This window comes from Xiphias gladius, chromosome 11, assembly GCF_016859285.1.
Source record: "Xiphias gladius isolate SHS-SW01 ecotype Sanya breed wild chromosome 11, ASM1685928v1, whole genome shotgun sequence".
NCBI classification, from domain to species: domain Eukaryota; kingdom Metazoa; phylum Chordata; class Actinopteri; order Istiophoriformes; family Xiphiidae; genus Xiphias; species Xiphias gladius.
Window position 1 is genome coordinate 22,866,890 of NC_053410.1, and position 12,574 is coordinate 22,879,463.

The 12,574-nt window shown below is 42.3% G+C and overlaps 2 protein-coding genes across 4 annotated transcripts in view; one reads left to right on the top strand and one right to left on the bottom strand.

Annotated features, from left to right (window-relative positions):
* The first annotated feature begins 1,253 nt into the window (after positions 1 to 1,253).
* On the top strand, positions 1,254 to 4,272 carry epcam (epithelial cell adhesion molecule). The gene is made up of 9 exons (XM_040138513.1): positions 1,254 to 1,601; positions 2,235 to 2,336; positions 2,438 to 2,699; positions 2,791 to 2,856; positions 2,957 to 3,023; positions 3,163 to 3,261; positions 3,369 to 3,566; positions 3,711 to 3,755; positions 3,886 to 4,272. The coding sequence occupies exons 1-9, from the start codon at positions 1,541 to 1,543 to the stop codon at positions 3,907 to 3,909; spliced, it is 924 nt and encodes a 307-aa protein (XP_039994447.1). The 5' UTR covers positions 1,254 to 1,540; the 3' UTR covers positions 3,910 to 4,272.
* A 1,854-nt stretch (positions 4,273 to 6,126) lies between these two features.
* plekhh2 (pleckstrin homology domain containing, family H (with MyTH4 domain) member 2) overlaps positions 6,127 to 12,574 on the bottom strand; it is a 34,278-nt gene continuing 27,830 nt past the window's right edge. For all 3 annotated transcript variants that reach the window (XM_040139865.1, XM_040139864.1, XM_040139866.1), the window contains 4 exons: positions 10,161 to 10,290; positions 9,461 to 9,547; positions 8,935 to 9,084; positions 6,127 to 7,964 (listed from right to left, as the gene is read on the bottom strand). In XM_040139865.1, the coding sequence (XP_039995799.1) occupies positions 7,779 to 7,964; positions 8,935 to 9,084; positions 9,461 to 9,547; positions 10,161 to 10,290 (553 nt within the window). In that variant the 3' untranslated portion in view covers positions 6,127 to 7,778. The remainder of the gene's footprint in view (positions 7,965 to 8,934; positions 9,085 to 9,460; positions 9,548 to 10,160; positions 10,291 to 12,574) is intronic.

Sequence of the window (12,574 nt, forward strand, 5' to 3'; positions counted from 1 at the left end):
CTAACACCTCCAACACCAGATTTAGTGCTTAACTGGCACTTACTGCGAGCTTCGTTACCTGATCTCCTTGCATTTTTTCTTATTGAACAGATTTAGCACTTAGCACTTACTCCAAGGTCTCCTACAGTTCTGAAGCTTTAGCCCTCACTTGTAAGTCGCTGTGGATGAAGGCGTCTGCCAAATGAGTAAATGTAATGTATTGTATTGAACTTCATTTTTGAGTGCGAATGTGATTGACACTGTTCTCCTTCCCCTCCCAAAACAGCATGTTCTTGACAACACAGCAACTTTTTTTTTTACCTCAATTACCTCAAATCGAATCCATGTATGAACATGTCTATGTAAACCATCATATTTCCTCTCGCTTGGTGTCCAAGGCACCTCCAAGGCTCACTAATTGAAGCGTTGTATCTAATGTGTTTAATCTGTACAAAAAACAGAAGTTGTGGGTTTTTAGCGAAGGCTATGTGCAGGGCTATTTCTTGGTCAGAGGCAGTGACCTCCTCGTGTGTCTTGTACCGGATTTTCCTAAAAGTCGAACTCTTCCTCACATACTTCAGTGATCTTGTACAAGCATTCCTCGGCTTCCAGTAAAATCGCACATTTCAATGACTAAACTTATTTTTTCCTCAAGCCCCCTTTTTGCTGGGTGCCCTCTCATGCCCTGAGGCCGTGACTTAGCTGTGTCATTCAGCTGAGCCTGACTCACCATACCTGAGAAAATGTTTTCCCAACCTCTGGTTTCTGTCATGACAGTTGCTGTCGCTATCTCTCAGTTTAGAATAAAGATGATACTGTAGATAATTAGCCTCATATGCTTGAAGAGTTCGCATTTTGTGTGCATATTGGGTTTTTTTTTTTTTTTAGGTGTATGAAATAGAAGATGAACAACTAAACAGTTTGGATGTGTTACAACATTTGATATTTGACGTCTAAAGAACTGCGGCGATGCCTAAAAACACAGTGCTGAAATATCCTACAGGATAACTTTGTCTCACGTTCGTTTGCTTCTTCATTTCCTTCACATACACTTATAGACAAGCACGTGTGGCCCGTAAAACCATATTATCAAATCACAGCCCACAGTATTTCAGAAAGTTAAAGACGTGTAGGTTTGTTGAAGAGCCACCAGGATAAAATACGGTATATCAACAGGCGGCGCGGGGTAGGAGGGCGCACCAAATATGGTCATTCCGGAGAAAAGGTGGGTTGTTTTTTTTTTGTTGTTGTCGTTAGTTATCAGCCCCCACCGGTCTTCGTCGACGTCATTAGATAGACTCAGGACCTGGAGTATAAACCGCACGCTACGGACCTCCCCGTGCCAGTTCGGAAGAAACAAGCCCAGGGATCTCACCCGCGCCCTTTGAATTTTTGACTTCACTTCCTATCCAAACAGGTCGGACCGGCACGAAAGAAAGGAAACGCTGTGTGTCGCGGCCACGGTCTCCACTCCATCTTTGACCTTTGCGCGCGGCGGACGAGCAGGGAGCCGACGAGGGAAGTTACTCAGCCGCTGGTTCCAGGGTTTCTGACTTTCATCATGAAAATCTGGATCGTTTTCGCCGTCGCTGCCTTCGCAGCGGGAGCCTCAGCTCAATCCTGTGAGTAGTTTGATTGGGGAAAAAAAACAAACAAAAAAAAAACACAAAAACCAAAACACAAAAATTTTCTTAGGCTGAAACGTCTCCCAGTTTGGGCTGGACGCAAGATCTTCTGTAACCCCGCATCAAGGACGCTCATTCGTACTAAAACCTGGACTTTCTAAACAGGAATAATAAATTGACGTATTAGCTGTGTCCTCTCTCCCGCCTTCGGTGTAATGCTCCGTCGCACAAAGTGACTTTATTAGCGACCAGAGACGTCGAAAGCGGAATTAAAGAGCTGCGTGGGTCTCAGGTAGTTCCGTCGGCGGGTGGGGGTTGGGAGGACCTGCCCCGCTCTTCGGGGACTTGGCTGTCGAGAGAAACCAACGCCCAGGTGAAACCTGCCGGCCTACCTGCTGTACACCAGGGCGCAATAAAAAAAAAAAAAAAATCCTCCAGGTGGGACAGAGTAGGGGACACCTCGGCTCGATGGCGCTGCAGGCGCTTGTCCAATCCGGTGACACGAGTCACCAACACAGTCACAGTTGAGCCAGTAGATATTTGAAAGGCGTAATTAGGTATTTGTCTCGCTGACGTAGCGCTTGCGTCGCTGTGAAGAGTGTTAATCGCGTTGTGGTCTGTTCCGCGCAGGCACGTGTGACACCGCCAAGTGGGCCACCTGCGACGGATCTCAGTGCTCGTGCCACGTCATGGTCGGCGACAACGTCAAACAACAGCTGGACTGCACCAAACGTAAGTAATGATGTGAGCGAGCCCATGACGCCCTCCCTTCGCGGGGTCTCCGGCTCTCCCCCTCTCACGACGGGACGTTTGTTTGTTTGTTCCACACGCAGTGATCCCCAAGTGCTTCCTGATGAAGGCCGAGATGTTCTTGGCCAGAAAGGGCAAGGACACTCGCGGGGTGGGAGGAAAGCCACTGGAGACGGCCTTTGTGGACAACGATGGCATCTACGACCCCGAGTGTGAGAGCGACGGCAAATTCAAGGCCAAGCAGTGCAACAACACAGAGGAGTGCTGGTGTGTCAACAGCGCTGGCGTGCGGCGAACCGACAAGGGAGACAAGAATATCAAGTGTGAGAAGCTGGTGGAGACCTTGTAAGTAAATTCATCCTCGTCGCTGTGGATGACTTGTGGAAGTGTTCAATGCTGAAATGTTGACCTCTTGTCTCATTTTTCTCTTCTCCAGCTGGGTCCGTCTCCAGCTGACCCACAAACCAGTGCCGAATCCAGTGAAAGCTGACAGTTTGAAGATGTAAGACACCCCCCCCCCCCCCTTTTTTTTTTTTTTTTTTTAAAAGCACAATAAGATCGGTCTCAATATCTCATAATTGTAATGTCTTGCCCTGAAACAGAGCCATTGCAGACGCCATTCACAATCGTTATGCCAACTTCAACAAGGAACTGGTGAAGGAGATCCAGGTGAGCGAGTGTCCAGTTTGGGGAGAAGATAACGTGCAGTTTTGTCACATTTCCACACGGTATATTTAATTACTCCAGAAAAGCATCACAAAACCGCCTCACTGACGACTAACACGGTCTCCTGTCTGTCCTTCCGCAGTATGACCCTGAAGCCCGCATGATTGTGTTGGATGTGAAGAAGCCGAAGGGAGATCGCAAGAGTGACCTGGCCCAAATGGCCTATTACATGGAGAAAGACGTATGTTGAAGCTATTTTCACAATATACTGAACATGTTTGTTTCTGTTTGAAGAGAGGCCCGTTGACCGACCCGGTCACTTCTCAATCATGTCCTCTCCTCCTGCAGGTGAAGGTGCTTCCCCTGTTCAAGAACCAGAACAAGTTCGAGCCCACTGTGGACAACCAGAAGCTGGAGATGGAGAACATCCTGGTGTACTATGTGGACGAGGAGCCCCCAACCTTCACCATGAAGAACCTGTCAGGCGGGATCATTGCCGTCATCGTGGTGGTGGTGCTGGCCGTGGTTGCCGGCCTGCTGGTCCTGGTGAGTGCATGGATGTCTACCTGTAATGTTGTTAACTCGTCGGTTGAGGCGCGGTGTAGATTTTCTTTTTAAAATGTAAGTCACAGATTTTTTTTCCTTTATTTGGATGTCCTAATTTTTCTGTGTGTGTGTGTGTGTGTGTAGTTCTTTGCCAGAAGGCGACAGAATCAGCGGTACAACAAAGCTCAGGTGAGATGAACTTCCTGTAACTTTAAAAATAAAATAAAAAATTTCAGTGTCGGTCTGTGTAAAAGTTAACGTGTTGCGCCACAGAATTGTTGTCGTTAACCTGTTTCATCTGCTCACTCCTACATTTCAGCAAAGGGAGATGGAGAACATGTAAAGTCATCACTGCAGCGGGAGTCTGTGAAGAGTCAGCCGGTCCTCTGGATGAACTTTTTTTTTTTTTTTTTTTGCCGTGGGAGTACGCCACTTTCCGCCATTTTACTTGAGGAATGCAGATTCTAAAGGAACAATCACCTTGAGACCACTGGTTCTGCCATTTATTTATAAATCGTGTAAAGTCTTAAGACATCATTCAATCTATATGCCACTAAAACCTTTCTTTTTAAAATATGCTGGGCACATGCCACATTTTAATGTTAGAACTTGTTGAATGGTTTAAAGTCCTCGTCGTAGATTGTACAGTTTCTTTCTTACTAACGTGTTTGATGGATTGTTTTTAATAAAAATATTTTTAAAAGACTCTTGATGTGGTGCAGGATTTTTGTTGTTGCAAAGGTTGGTCAGTAGACTGTGCATTCTGATCAGACTGGAAAAGTACAGTAGACAATGTGGGGGAAGGGAACAAGCTACAGCAAGCCATTGTGGGCACCTTATTTGCATGCCGTAGTTCGTACTTAGTTTTAATACGTGATCAAAACCACCGAGCTGTGCGGTTCCTCTGCTACTCGAACCCGAGCTAAAGTCAGCTTAAACACTGGGTGTGCCCAAATGATTACAGCACATGGGCATTTTCCTCAGATAGTCCAAACCTCCCTTCATCCCAGACACCAGGTGGGCTGCTCCGATTAAAGGTGGATTGTAATGAGCCTTTTGTTTACATGGGGCAGGTCCAGTGGAGGTTTTCTACTCAGATGGGTGTGGCAGCCCCAATTTGAGTGTCTCCCTGTCCTGGTATTTGGTTTTTTTTTTTTTTTTTTTTTCTGTGAAGGAAACCTTAATCCCTGCTTTTCATAGGTCACTTTTATAGCATGAATTCTACTCTCGTTGACATCATTCAAACAGAAACTACACCTGTATATCAGTCATTCTCAACCTGCATCAATACAATGAAAGATCATGGCGGTAACAACGTGATAACAGTTGGGACTATGGAATATGAGTGTTTTATGTATTGGTCATACTGGTTGGCAGAGACTACCTTGCTGTATGACAGCACTTGTTATTGTGAAAGGAAGTGGGTTAGTAATTCTTAGGTGTTTCTCTGAGTGTGAGTCTCTGGCATCTTGTTCAACCTGTAAGTCAAGTTCTGGCTCACTCCGAAAAGAACACACGCAGTATGTACATAACAGATACTGAGAAAGGCTTGAGTTTAAAGGGACGTTAAACCAACACGGCAGGAGCCTTTATTCGCAAGTCAGGCAAAAAGTCATAGCTAAAGCGGCAGAAATCGTCTAAGTGAACAAGGAGAAAAAGAGCGTGAGGCGGCAAATTTGTTGCACAACAAACTGGGAACACTTTTTGCAATGTTGCACTGTTCGGAAAATTCAGGTGAAACTGCGGAAGTAAAAATTCCTTCTGCTGTGCTGTCAAAACATGATCTCAGTGTTTGGTGTCTTGTGTGCCTGAAGGCAGCACCTCGCCTCAGGAGACAGTCCTTGTTTAAACTTTATGCCGCAGTGGAGTCGCACCAAAGGTCCAGTTTCTTTTTCAAGTGACAGAAAGGCCACACAATGACAAAAACATTTGGTAACAGTTTCATAACTGGCAGTTAAGGCAATCTACCATCTTTACGTTTATTTTGAAAGTACATATCAGCAATACATTTCATCTGTAAACACGAATATGTGGACTCTTCTCCATTCCTACAGTTTCGTGAATGCAGATCATGAGCCGACAGAGTACTGTCATCAATCATTTATCTGTTATGTCTTAGTTCCCTTTTGCCTCACCCAGTTTTTTTCTCCCCCCTGAGCCCTCCCCAACTTCGTCTCCATAGCGACACGGGGACAAAGGCATATCTCTAACTGGTTCAGGGAGGTTAGGTGTCATATAACATCCCCCCCCCCCACACACACACACACACACACTCTCGTCTGTGAAAGACTACAGGAATGAGGGTGTGTCAGCGGCCCTCAGGCACCTGCTGCAGGTATCAGCATGTCAGGCGCGTTTGCACCAATGAGGAGCGAGGAGGCTGGAGGGCAGTTTTGTGGCAAAGAGCAGGAGAGGGACTGTGAAGTAGGCGAAAAAAATGTCTGAATGTTATAGTTTCTATGGATTTGGATGGCTTCCCAGGGGACATGGTTGATTATCTGAATGAATAAAAGAGCAGACAGTTAACAAACCAGTTACTTGTTTGCTGTAGTTAGGTTTATTCAAGCATTACACTTGTACAATAATCATAAAACTTATTCCAAGGATGATTTAAATACAATGTATTTCATATGACAAATAAATATAATACCTGACAGTTCTCGCTGTATACAGGTGTAGGACAATACTGGGAGGGGAAAATCATTTTTTAAAAGTACCTTACACAAAAAATGTCCTGTTTTTCCAGTTTATCTTTAAGTTAAATGGGTCACTATCTCTGATCCTGCTTCTCCATTAAAATATCTTCATATTCTGGGCCAGGTAATAAACGGAAGAGGAAACTTGTTAGTTCTCTTTAGCTCCTTCAGCAACCATACACTGTCCTCCTTCCATTTCCTCTAAATGGGTGTACTTAAATGCAGGCTTTAGTTCTCTTCTCTCACGTAACCACTTCCCCAAATGATGTGGAAGCTTCATGGTGATTTTGGTCCCTAACTGCACCAGAGAGGCTTGGAGTGTTTGTACGCGATTAAAGTTTCACAGCTCTTCTGGCTGTTCAGTAACTAAGAGCACACAGCACTCAAACTGGTTTCCTCTTATAAGGTTCAGTCTTTCTCAACACAAACAACTCATCCATTCTACATCACTCACATCTGTGTCATTGCAGACAGGACACTGAGCAATTGCATTTTCACTGCAGTTGGTTTCAGCTCTTTTGTTTTCTGTTTTCTTCAGCTGCAGCTGGTTACTTGTTTTTGCCTCCTGCTTTCATCATACTGTTCAGTGTCCTCCATTCTAAATCAATATCTAACACTGTAAGAGTTGTAGTTCCCGGTAGAGATACTGTGCCCTACAGCAAGGCAAAAAAGATACAAAAATACCCTCTAAATTATTTCTTCATAAAGAATCATCACCTCTTCTATATGGTGTATGACTATGCAATATTTTTGAAGTTGGGGATATAAATATGAACTTGAAATGGCATCTTTACCAAAGGAACTGTACCAGACAGCACAGATTAATGAGACATTTCAGAATGCTATCTCGGTCCGTCAATAAATGCTGTCGACCTTTTTCTGTGCAGTCAGACCATAAAAGCAACACACTCATCAGGGAGAGTAAAAAGGTCCCTGGAGGATGTTAAAGCAAAACTTCTCATATGTTCCTAGACACCCTTGTACCTCCGTATAAAGCTCAAAGCTCCAGTTCAAGCCCAAAAGCCCAAATCTCATAATGTTTTCTCTGAGAAAGGCAAAAAGTAACCTTTCAGAAGGTGAACTGCTTAAAATTGAAGGGCATCAACTCCCAATAATCCTGTATGATGATATTGAACTGCTGAAACCTCAGCTGCTGTCTCTCTCTATGTGTGTGTATACACACACACAAACACACACACACACACACACACACACACACACACACACACACACACAGACACACACACACACACAGACACACACACACACAGTGTGGATGGAGACAGTATTTGTCACTTCCGGTAGGCAGAGAACTGACCATTCCACATACCAGAAATTAATCCGGACCACTGAGACAAATATACAGGATGTGAATGATAATACAGAAGTACGGTATGACAATGGAATAAGTCCCACTGGAGCAGGGAAGAAGTCCTTCATTTTTAAATTTAAATAAAAGGCAGCTCAACAAAGTGTGTATTTCTCAGAGCGATCAAGGCGTTATATTGTCATGTCGTCACAGCAGCGTAGGGGCCTTGCTGGGGCGTCCCAGCGCTGGTGGGGATTTGCTCCTCAGCTCTTTGCTCTTCAGGCTGACGGGCTGGGCCACCATCAGAGCCGGGGCAGAGAGGTGGTGGGTGACGGCCTTCTGCTGATGAGCACTGTTGATGTAAGTGGAGATGAGGAGGGTGATTTCCCTGATCTGTTGACGAAACAAGAGGCATGTCAGCGTCAGGATTCGTTTGTTGATCAATCTGTCAAACTGTTAACTAGATAGATTGGGTAATGTGCAGTTAACCAGGAATTAAATGTTTGCTGTTGTGGTGTTGGTGCTAGGCTAAGAGATGTGTGTACATACAGTGTATAACAAAACTAAGTACACCCCTGTTCAATATCATTAAATGTTAAGTAATTACAAATCTTCTCCACTTAAGAGAACTGTATTTGTTTTTAGCCAAAATCCAAGTTGAATGAAGACAATTAAACTATAATTAAATCAAACTATACCCAAAAGGCCAATATTAAAGAACCAACATCAACAAAAGTAAGTAGACCCTTCATTAGTGAGATTTAATTCTTTTATTGTTTTAATATTTTGTATGTCCGGTTTAATTTTTGATGACAGATTTGATCCTCCTGGGCATGGATGATACGTTCTTCACAAATGATTATTTTCAACTTCTCTTTGCTGGAGGGATATTTCCTGCTCTACCTTCTGCTTTAAAATATACTCCAAAGGATTTGTTATAATATTGTGTTATATTTGAATGTATTCATGTTTTGCTTCTTTTGAATTGGATTTGCTTGTGACGAGTTTTCAAAAAATGTTGGACAAATCTCACCTAATCTGATTCCAGGTATTCAGTGTTTTTCTTGGATAATTCAGTTATAGCCACCATTATAATTACATGTCATGCATGCTATGTTGTACCTTAGGAATATAGCACAAAAATAAAGGTGAACAGCATTTTTGATCAGTTCTACAACAAAGATGCAATGAAACTACCGAAACCATTATGTACCATGTGGATGAAATGACTCCTCCTACATACCCGATATTGATAAACTCCTCTTCACGTCTACTCTACTTTTGAATTGTGATACTGTGATAAACTCCACCTAGACAGCTAGACTCACGTTAAACCTGATGCAGGTGTAGAGCTCTCACTAACCTTGGAGGTGTCCATAGCAAACAGATGTTTCTCTGAGGGTTTGTCTTTGCTGGCGTTGGTACCAATGCTCTGTCCCACCACCAGCATGAAGTCCTGTTTGCAGCCTCCAAACGTCATCGGGTTCTTGTAGGGGTGGGACACCAGCGGTTTCTGAACGCACACATCGACAGATATTTGTTTTATGAATATGTTCTGATAAAGAGACAGAAAACACTGTACGAAGAAAATGATTGTGGAGTTTTTGACAGCACTTTAAAGCATATTTTGCTTTCACCCATTTATTCTTGTTTACATCTTCTTACATGACCTCATCTGTGTCAGCAAGTAGCAGCAAGCTTAAGTTATCTGGTTTTGAGATTTAAGTTTCCACATCATCCAACTAATGTGACTTGCATTTAAAATGTCATGTAAAGTGAGTCATACTGTGTTAATTAAGCTACATTATAGAAACAAGTCATTTTGGACTGCATAGACCACACAGAAATGTCTATCTCCAAGGTCACGATTTTGCATCAGAGACACTTACAATAGAGTTGTGCTCCAGAATACTGATACCATCCTCATGCACTGCCAGCCAAACACGCACACCCTGCTCCGGAGAGGGAGTAATGGACTACAAACAGAGAAAGAAACGGGGAATGAGATCAATCTCATAATTCATTTTCATCATGGAGACACATGAACCAGATATATAGTTTATTAAAAATGTGTTGACTTTACACAAGTGAAAGTCAACCTACAGCTTGTTTACACATCACAGTCACAGCTGTGACAACACAGCATGTTTTACCTGAGACTAAAAAAAAAAAAAAGGAAACCATGTACAGTCAGTTTTTATTGACACTGAGTCAGTGAGTTATGAATTCAATCTTTTGGTTATTGTAATGACTTGCACTGTCTGGTATTTTGTTAGCTCGTGTTAAGAGCCGAGTGGATGAAATATTAGAAACACCTACACTGTGCAGAGGTTTCTAATCCTTTCTTCTCTTCCATTTCTTTTGTGTATACCAAGTGTTTATTGAGTTTATATGTTTATATCTTTATTTGTTCAACACTGTGTCATGTTTTTAATATGAGCACATATAATAAATACTTTGTAACATTGTGTAATATCTGGGCTGATGATAAAACAACTTAAAATTTACAAGAAATTACAGTTCACATACATAAACACAAACACACACACACACACACAGACACACACACACACACACACACACACTTACCTCTGCTTCAAATAGTTTGGCGCCAAAGAAAGGCCACTTCCTGGCAACAGTCAGGTAGATCCTGACGCACTCAGATGAACTTCGACCTCTGAGCGAGGCCCAGCGGGCAGAGAGACGCTGCAGCAGTTGCCTGAGAGGGGGGAGGGTGGATGAACAATACCACAATCTATCATGCAATGACACACAGGTCCAAAAAAAGCCATGCATATTCATAGTTTGGCGCTTCTTTGATAATTGCAGGAAACTCTGTGCATCCAAGATTGGTCTGAGACTGACTGTAACTTTCCTCCTGCTGGATTTATACTCTGAGACTTAGCTATTTTCCCACTGAGAACATATTCATGTTTGATAAATTCTTTTAATCTGCTGATGAATGTTCAGATTCTGTTTGCTCATGCTTGACGAATGCTTTTTCTTTTTTTTTTTTTAATCAAGACTTGTGATATTTTACCTTTTCCTCTTGTTCCACTCTACTTGGTTTGAGACTGTATTCTCCATTGATTTGAAAAGCATAATGTGATATTTTGACTATGCCTTTTATTACATTTGAAATTGACTGGAAGATATTTACTTCTTTGTTACATTTAAAGCATTTTTACTATATTTACATTTGATTTTGGCTTCTGACATATTTAATCTGCTCATGATTGATTGTTCATTTCCTAATGACTGATTGCTCATTCCTCAATAGCTCAACTTTTAGTTATTGATTCCTCAGTTTTCCTACATTTTTTAGACCTCCTTTGTACTAATTAAATTTACCTTAAAAAAAAAAAATTTCCACAGAGATCTGATTGGACAGGATTAATTGTACGAATGATACAAAAGCTGATAAGAGTTATTGTATGCTGAGGATGATGACCGGAAATTAAGGGGTTAACTTCCAGGGAGCAACTTCCTGTGATAGAAACATACAGTTTATGACTTCGACAACAGTTTGTGACAGTATAACTGAGTTAACATACAAAAGAGAGACAATACAGTTTCAACCTCAAGTAACTGGACAGTTAAACATTTTTTTGTTCTTCAGGCTCTGAGCTTCAGCTCATTCAATCATTAACGTTCCAAATCTCAGCTTTTATTCAAATCATCATATTTAATATTTTGTGAAAAAATTCTTTGCAGTCAATGACTGCCTGAAGTCTTTGACCAACAGACATCAGCAGACACTTTGTATCCTCCCTGGTGATGTTCTCCCAGAGCTTCACTGTAGCCACCTTCAGCTCTTGCTTGTTGTGGCGTCTCTCTGCCTTTAGTCTGCTCTTCAACCGCGACGACAAAATGCTGCCCAGTCAGACTGAGATCAGGAGATTGACTCGGCCAGTCGAGGACGCTCCAGCTCTTCAACCCTGAAAAGCTCTTTGGTTGCTTTGGCCGTATGTTTAGGATCATTGTCCTGCTGATTGATGAAATGTTGTCTTCTGAGTCATTTGGCTGAATCTGAGCTCACAGTTTGCTCCTGTATACCTCTTTATTCATCCTGTTGCTTCTCTCAGCAGTGAAATCATCAATAAATGCCAGTGTGCCACTTCCACTGGCAGACGTACATGCCCGAGCCAAAACAGAGGCACTGCCATATTTGACAGATGAGGTGGTGGCTTTGGTCATGAGCTGTTCATTTTTTCTCCAAGCCTTTCCATCGTTTTCACAGAGGTTAATTTTTGTTTCATCAGTTCATAGAAATTTGTTCCAGAACTCTACCGGTTTCTTTTTGTGTGTTTTTGTGAACTGCAGCCTGGCCTTTCTGTTTTTGTGGTTTACCAGTGATTTGCATCTTGGGATGAATCCTCTGTGGTTACAGTCAAGTCTTCTCTTGATCACTGACAAGGAAACAAATCCGCCTATATCCTGGAGAGCTTTCTGGACTTTCTGTGACCTCGTCCTACCAGCTTGTTTGCCATTTTCTAGTTTTCCTGTACGCACCTGCTTTTTTTTAGAGTGTACCCAAATGCTGATTTTGGCAAACCAATTACCTCTGATTTCTTTCTGATAGATTTTGTCTGTTTTTTTGGTTTTTTTTAGCCTTATTATTATCTTTTTCACTTACATTGTCATCTCATCCCTCCTCATAATGACAGACAACTCCAACTCAGTCTAAATGGCAACTATAAACTCTCAGTCAGCTCTGAGCCATGTGTGAACTTATTCAGGGTGTGAACTAACATTGGAACAACACACAGTTGTCCAAGAAACATTCAATAGTGTCCAATTACATTTGAACCCCTAAAATTAGGGCACTATGTCTTTAAAGGGCTCTATCTCCCACACAGTTCTTTCTATACTGACGTTAACCCACTCGAATTAAAGCTGAGATTTGGTACGTTAATGTAGTATCGATTGTTTCGTTTCTGATTGAATGTGCTGAAGCTCAGAGACCGTGGTAAAAAAAAAAAAAGTTGAACTCTCCAAATCCT

Coding starts and splice junctions, on each gene's coding strand:
- epcam (XM_040138513.1), top strand. CDS start 1,541: ATGAAAATCTGGATCGTTTTCGCCGTCGCTGCCTTCGCAGCGGGAGCC. Junction 2,337..2,437: donor ACAGCTGGACTGCACCAAAC/GTAAGTAATGAT, acceptor TTCCACACGCAG/TGATCCCCAAGTGCTTCCTG. Junction 3,262..3,368: donor CCTATTACATGGAGAAAGAC/GTATGTTGAAGC, acceptor CTCCTCCTGCAG/GTGAAGGTGCTTCCCCTGTT.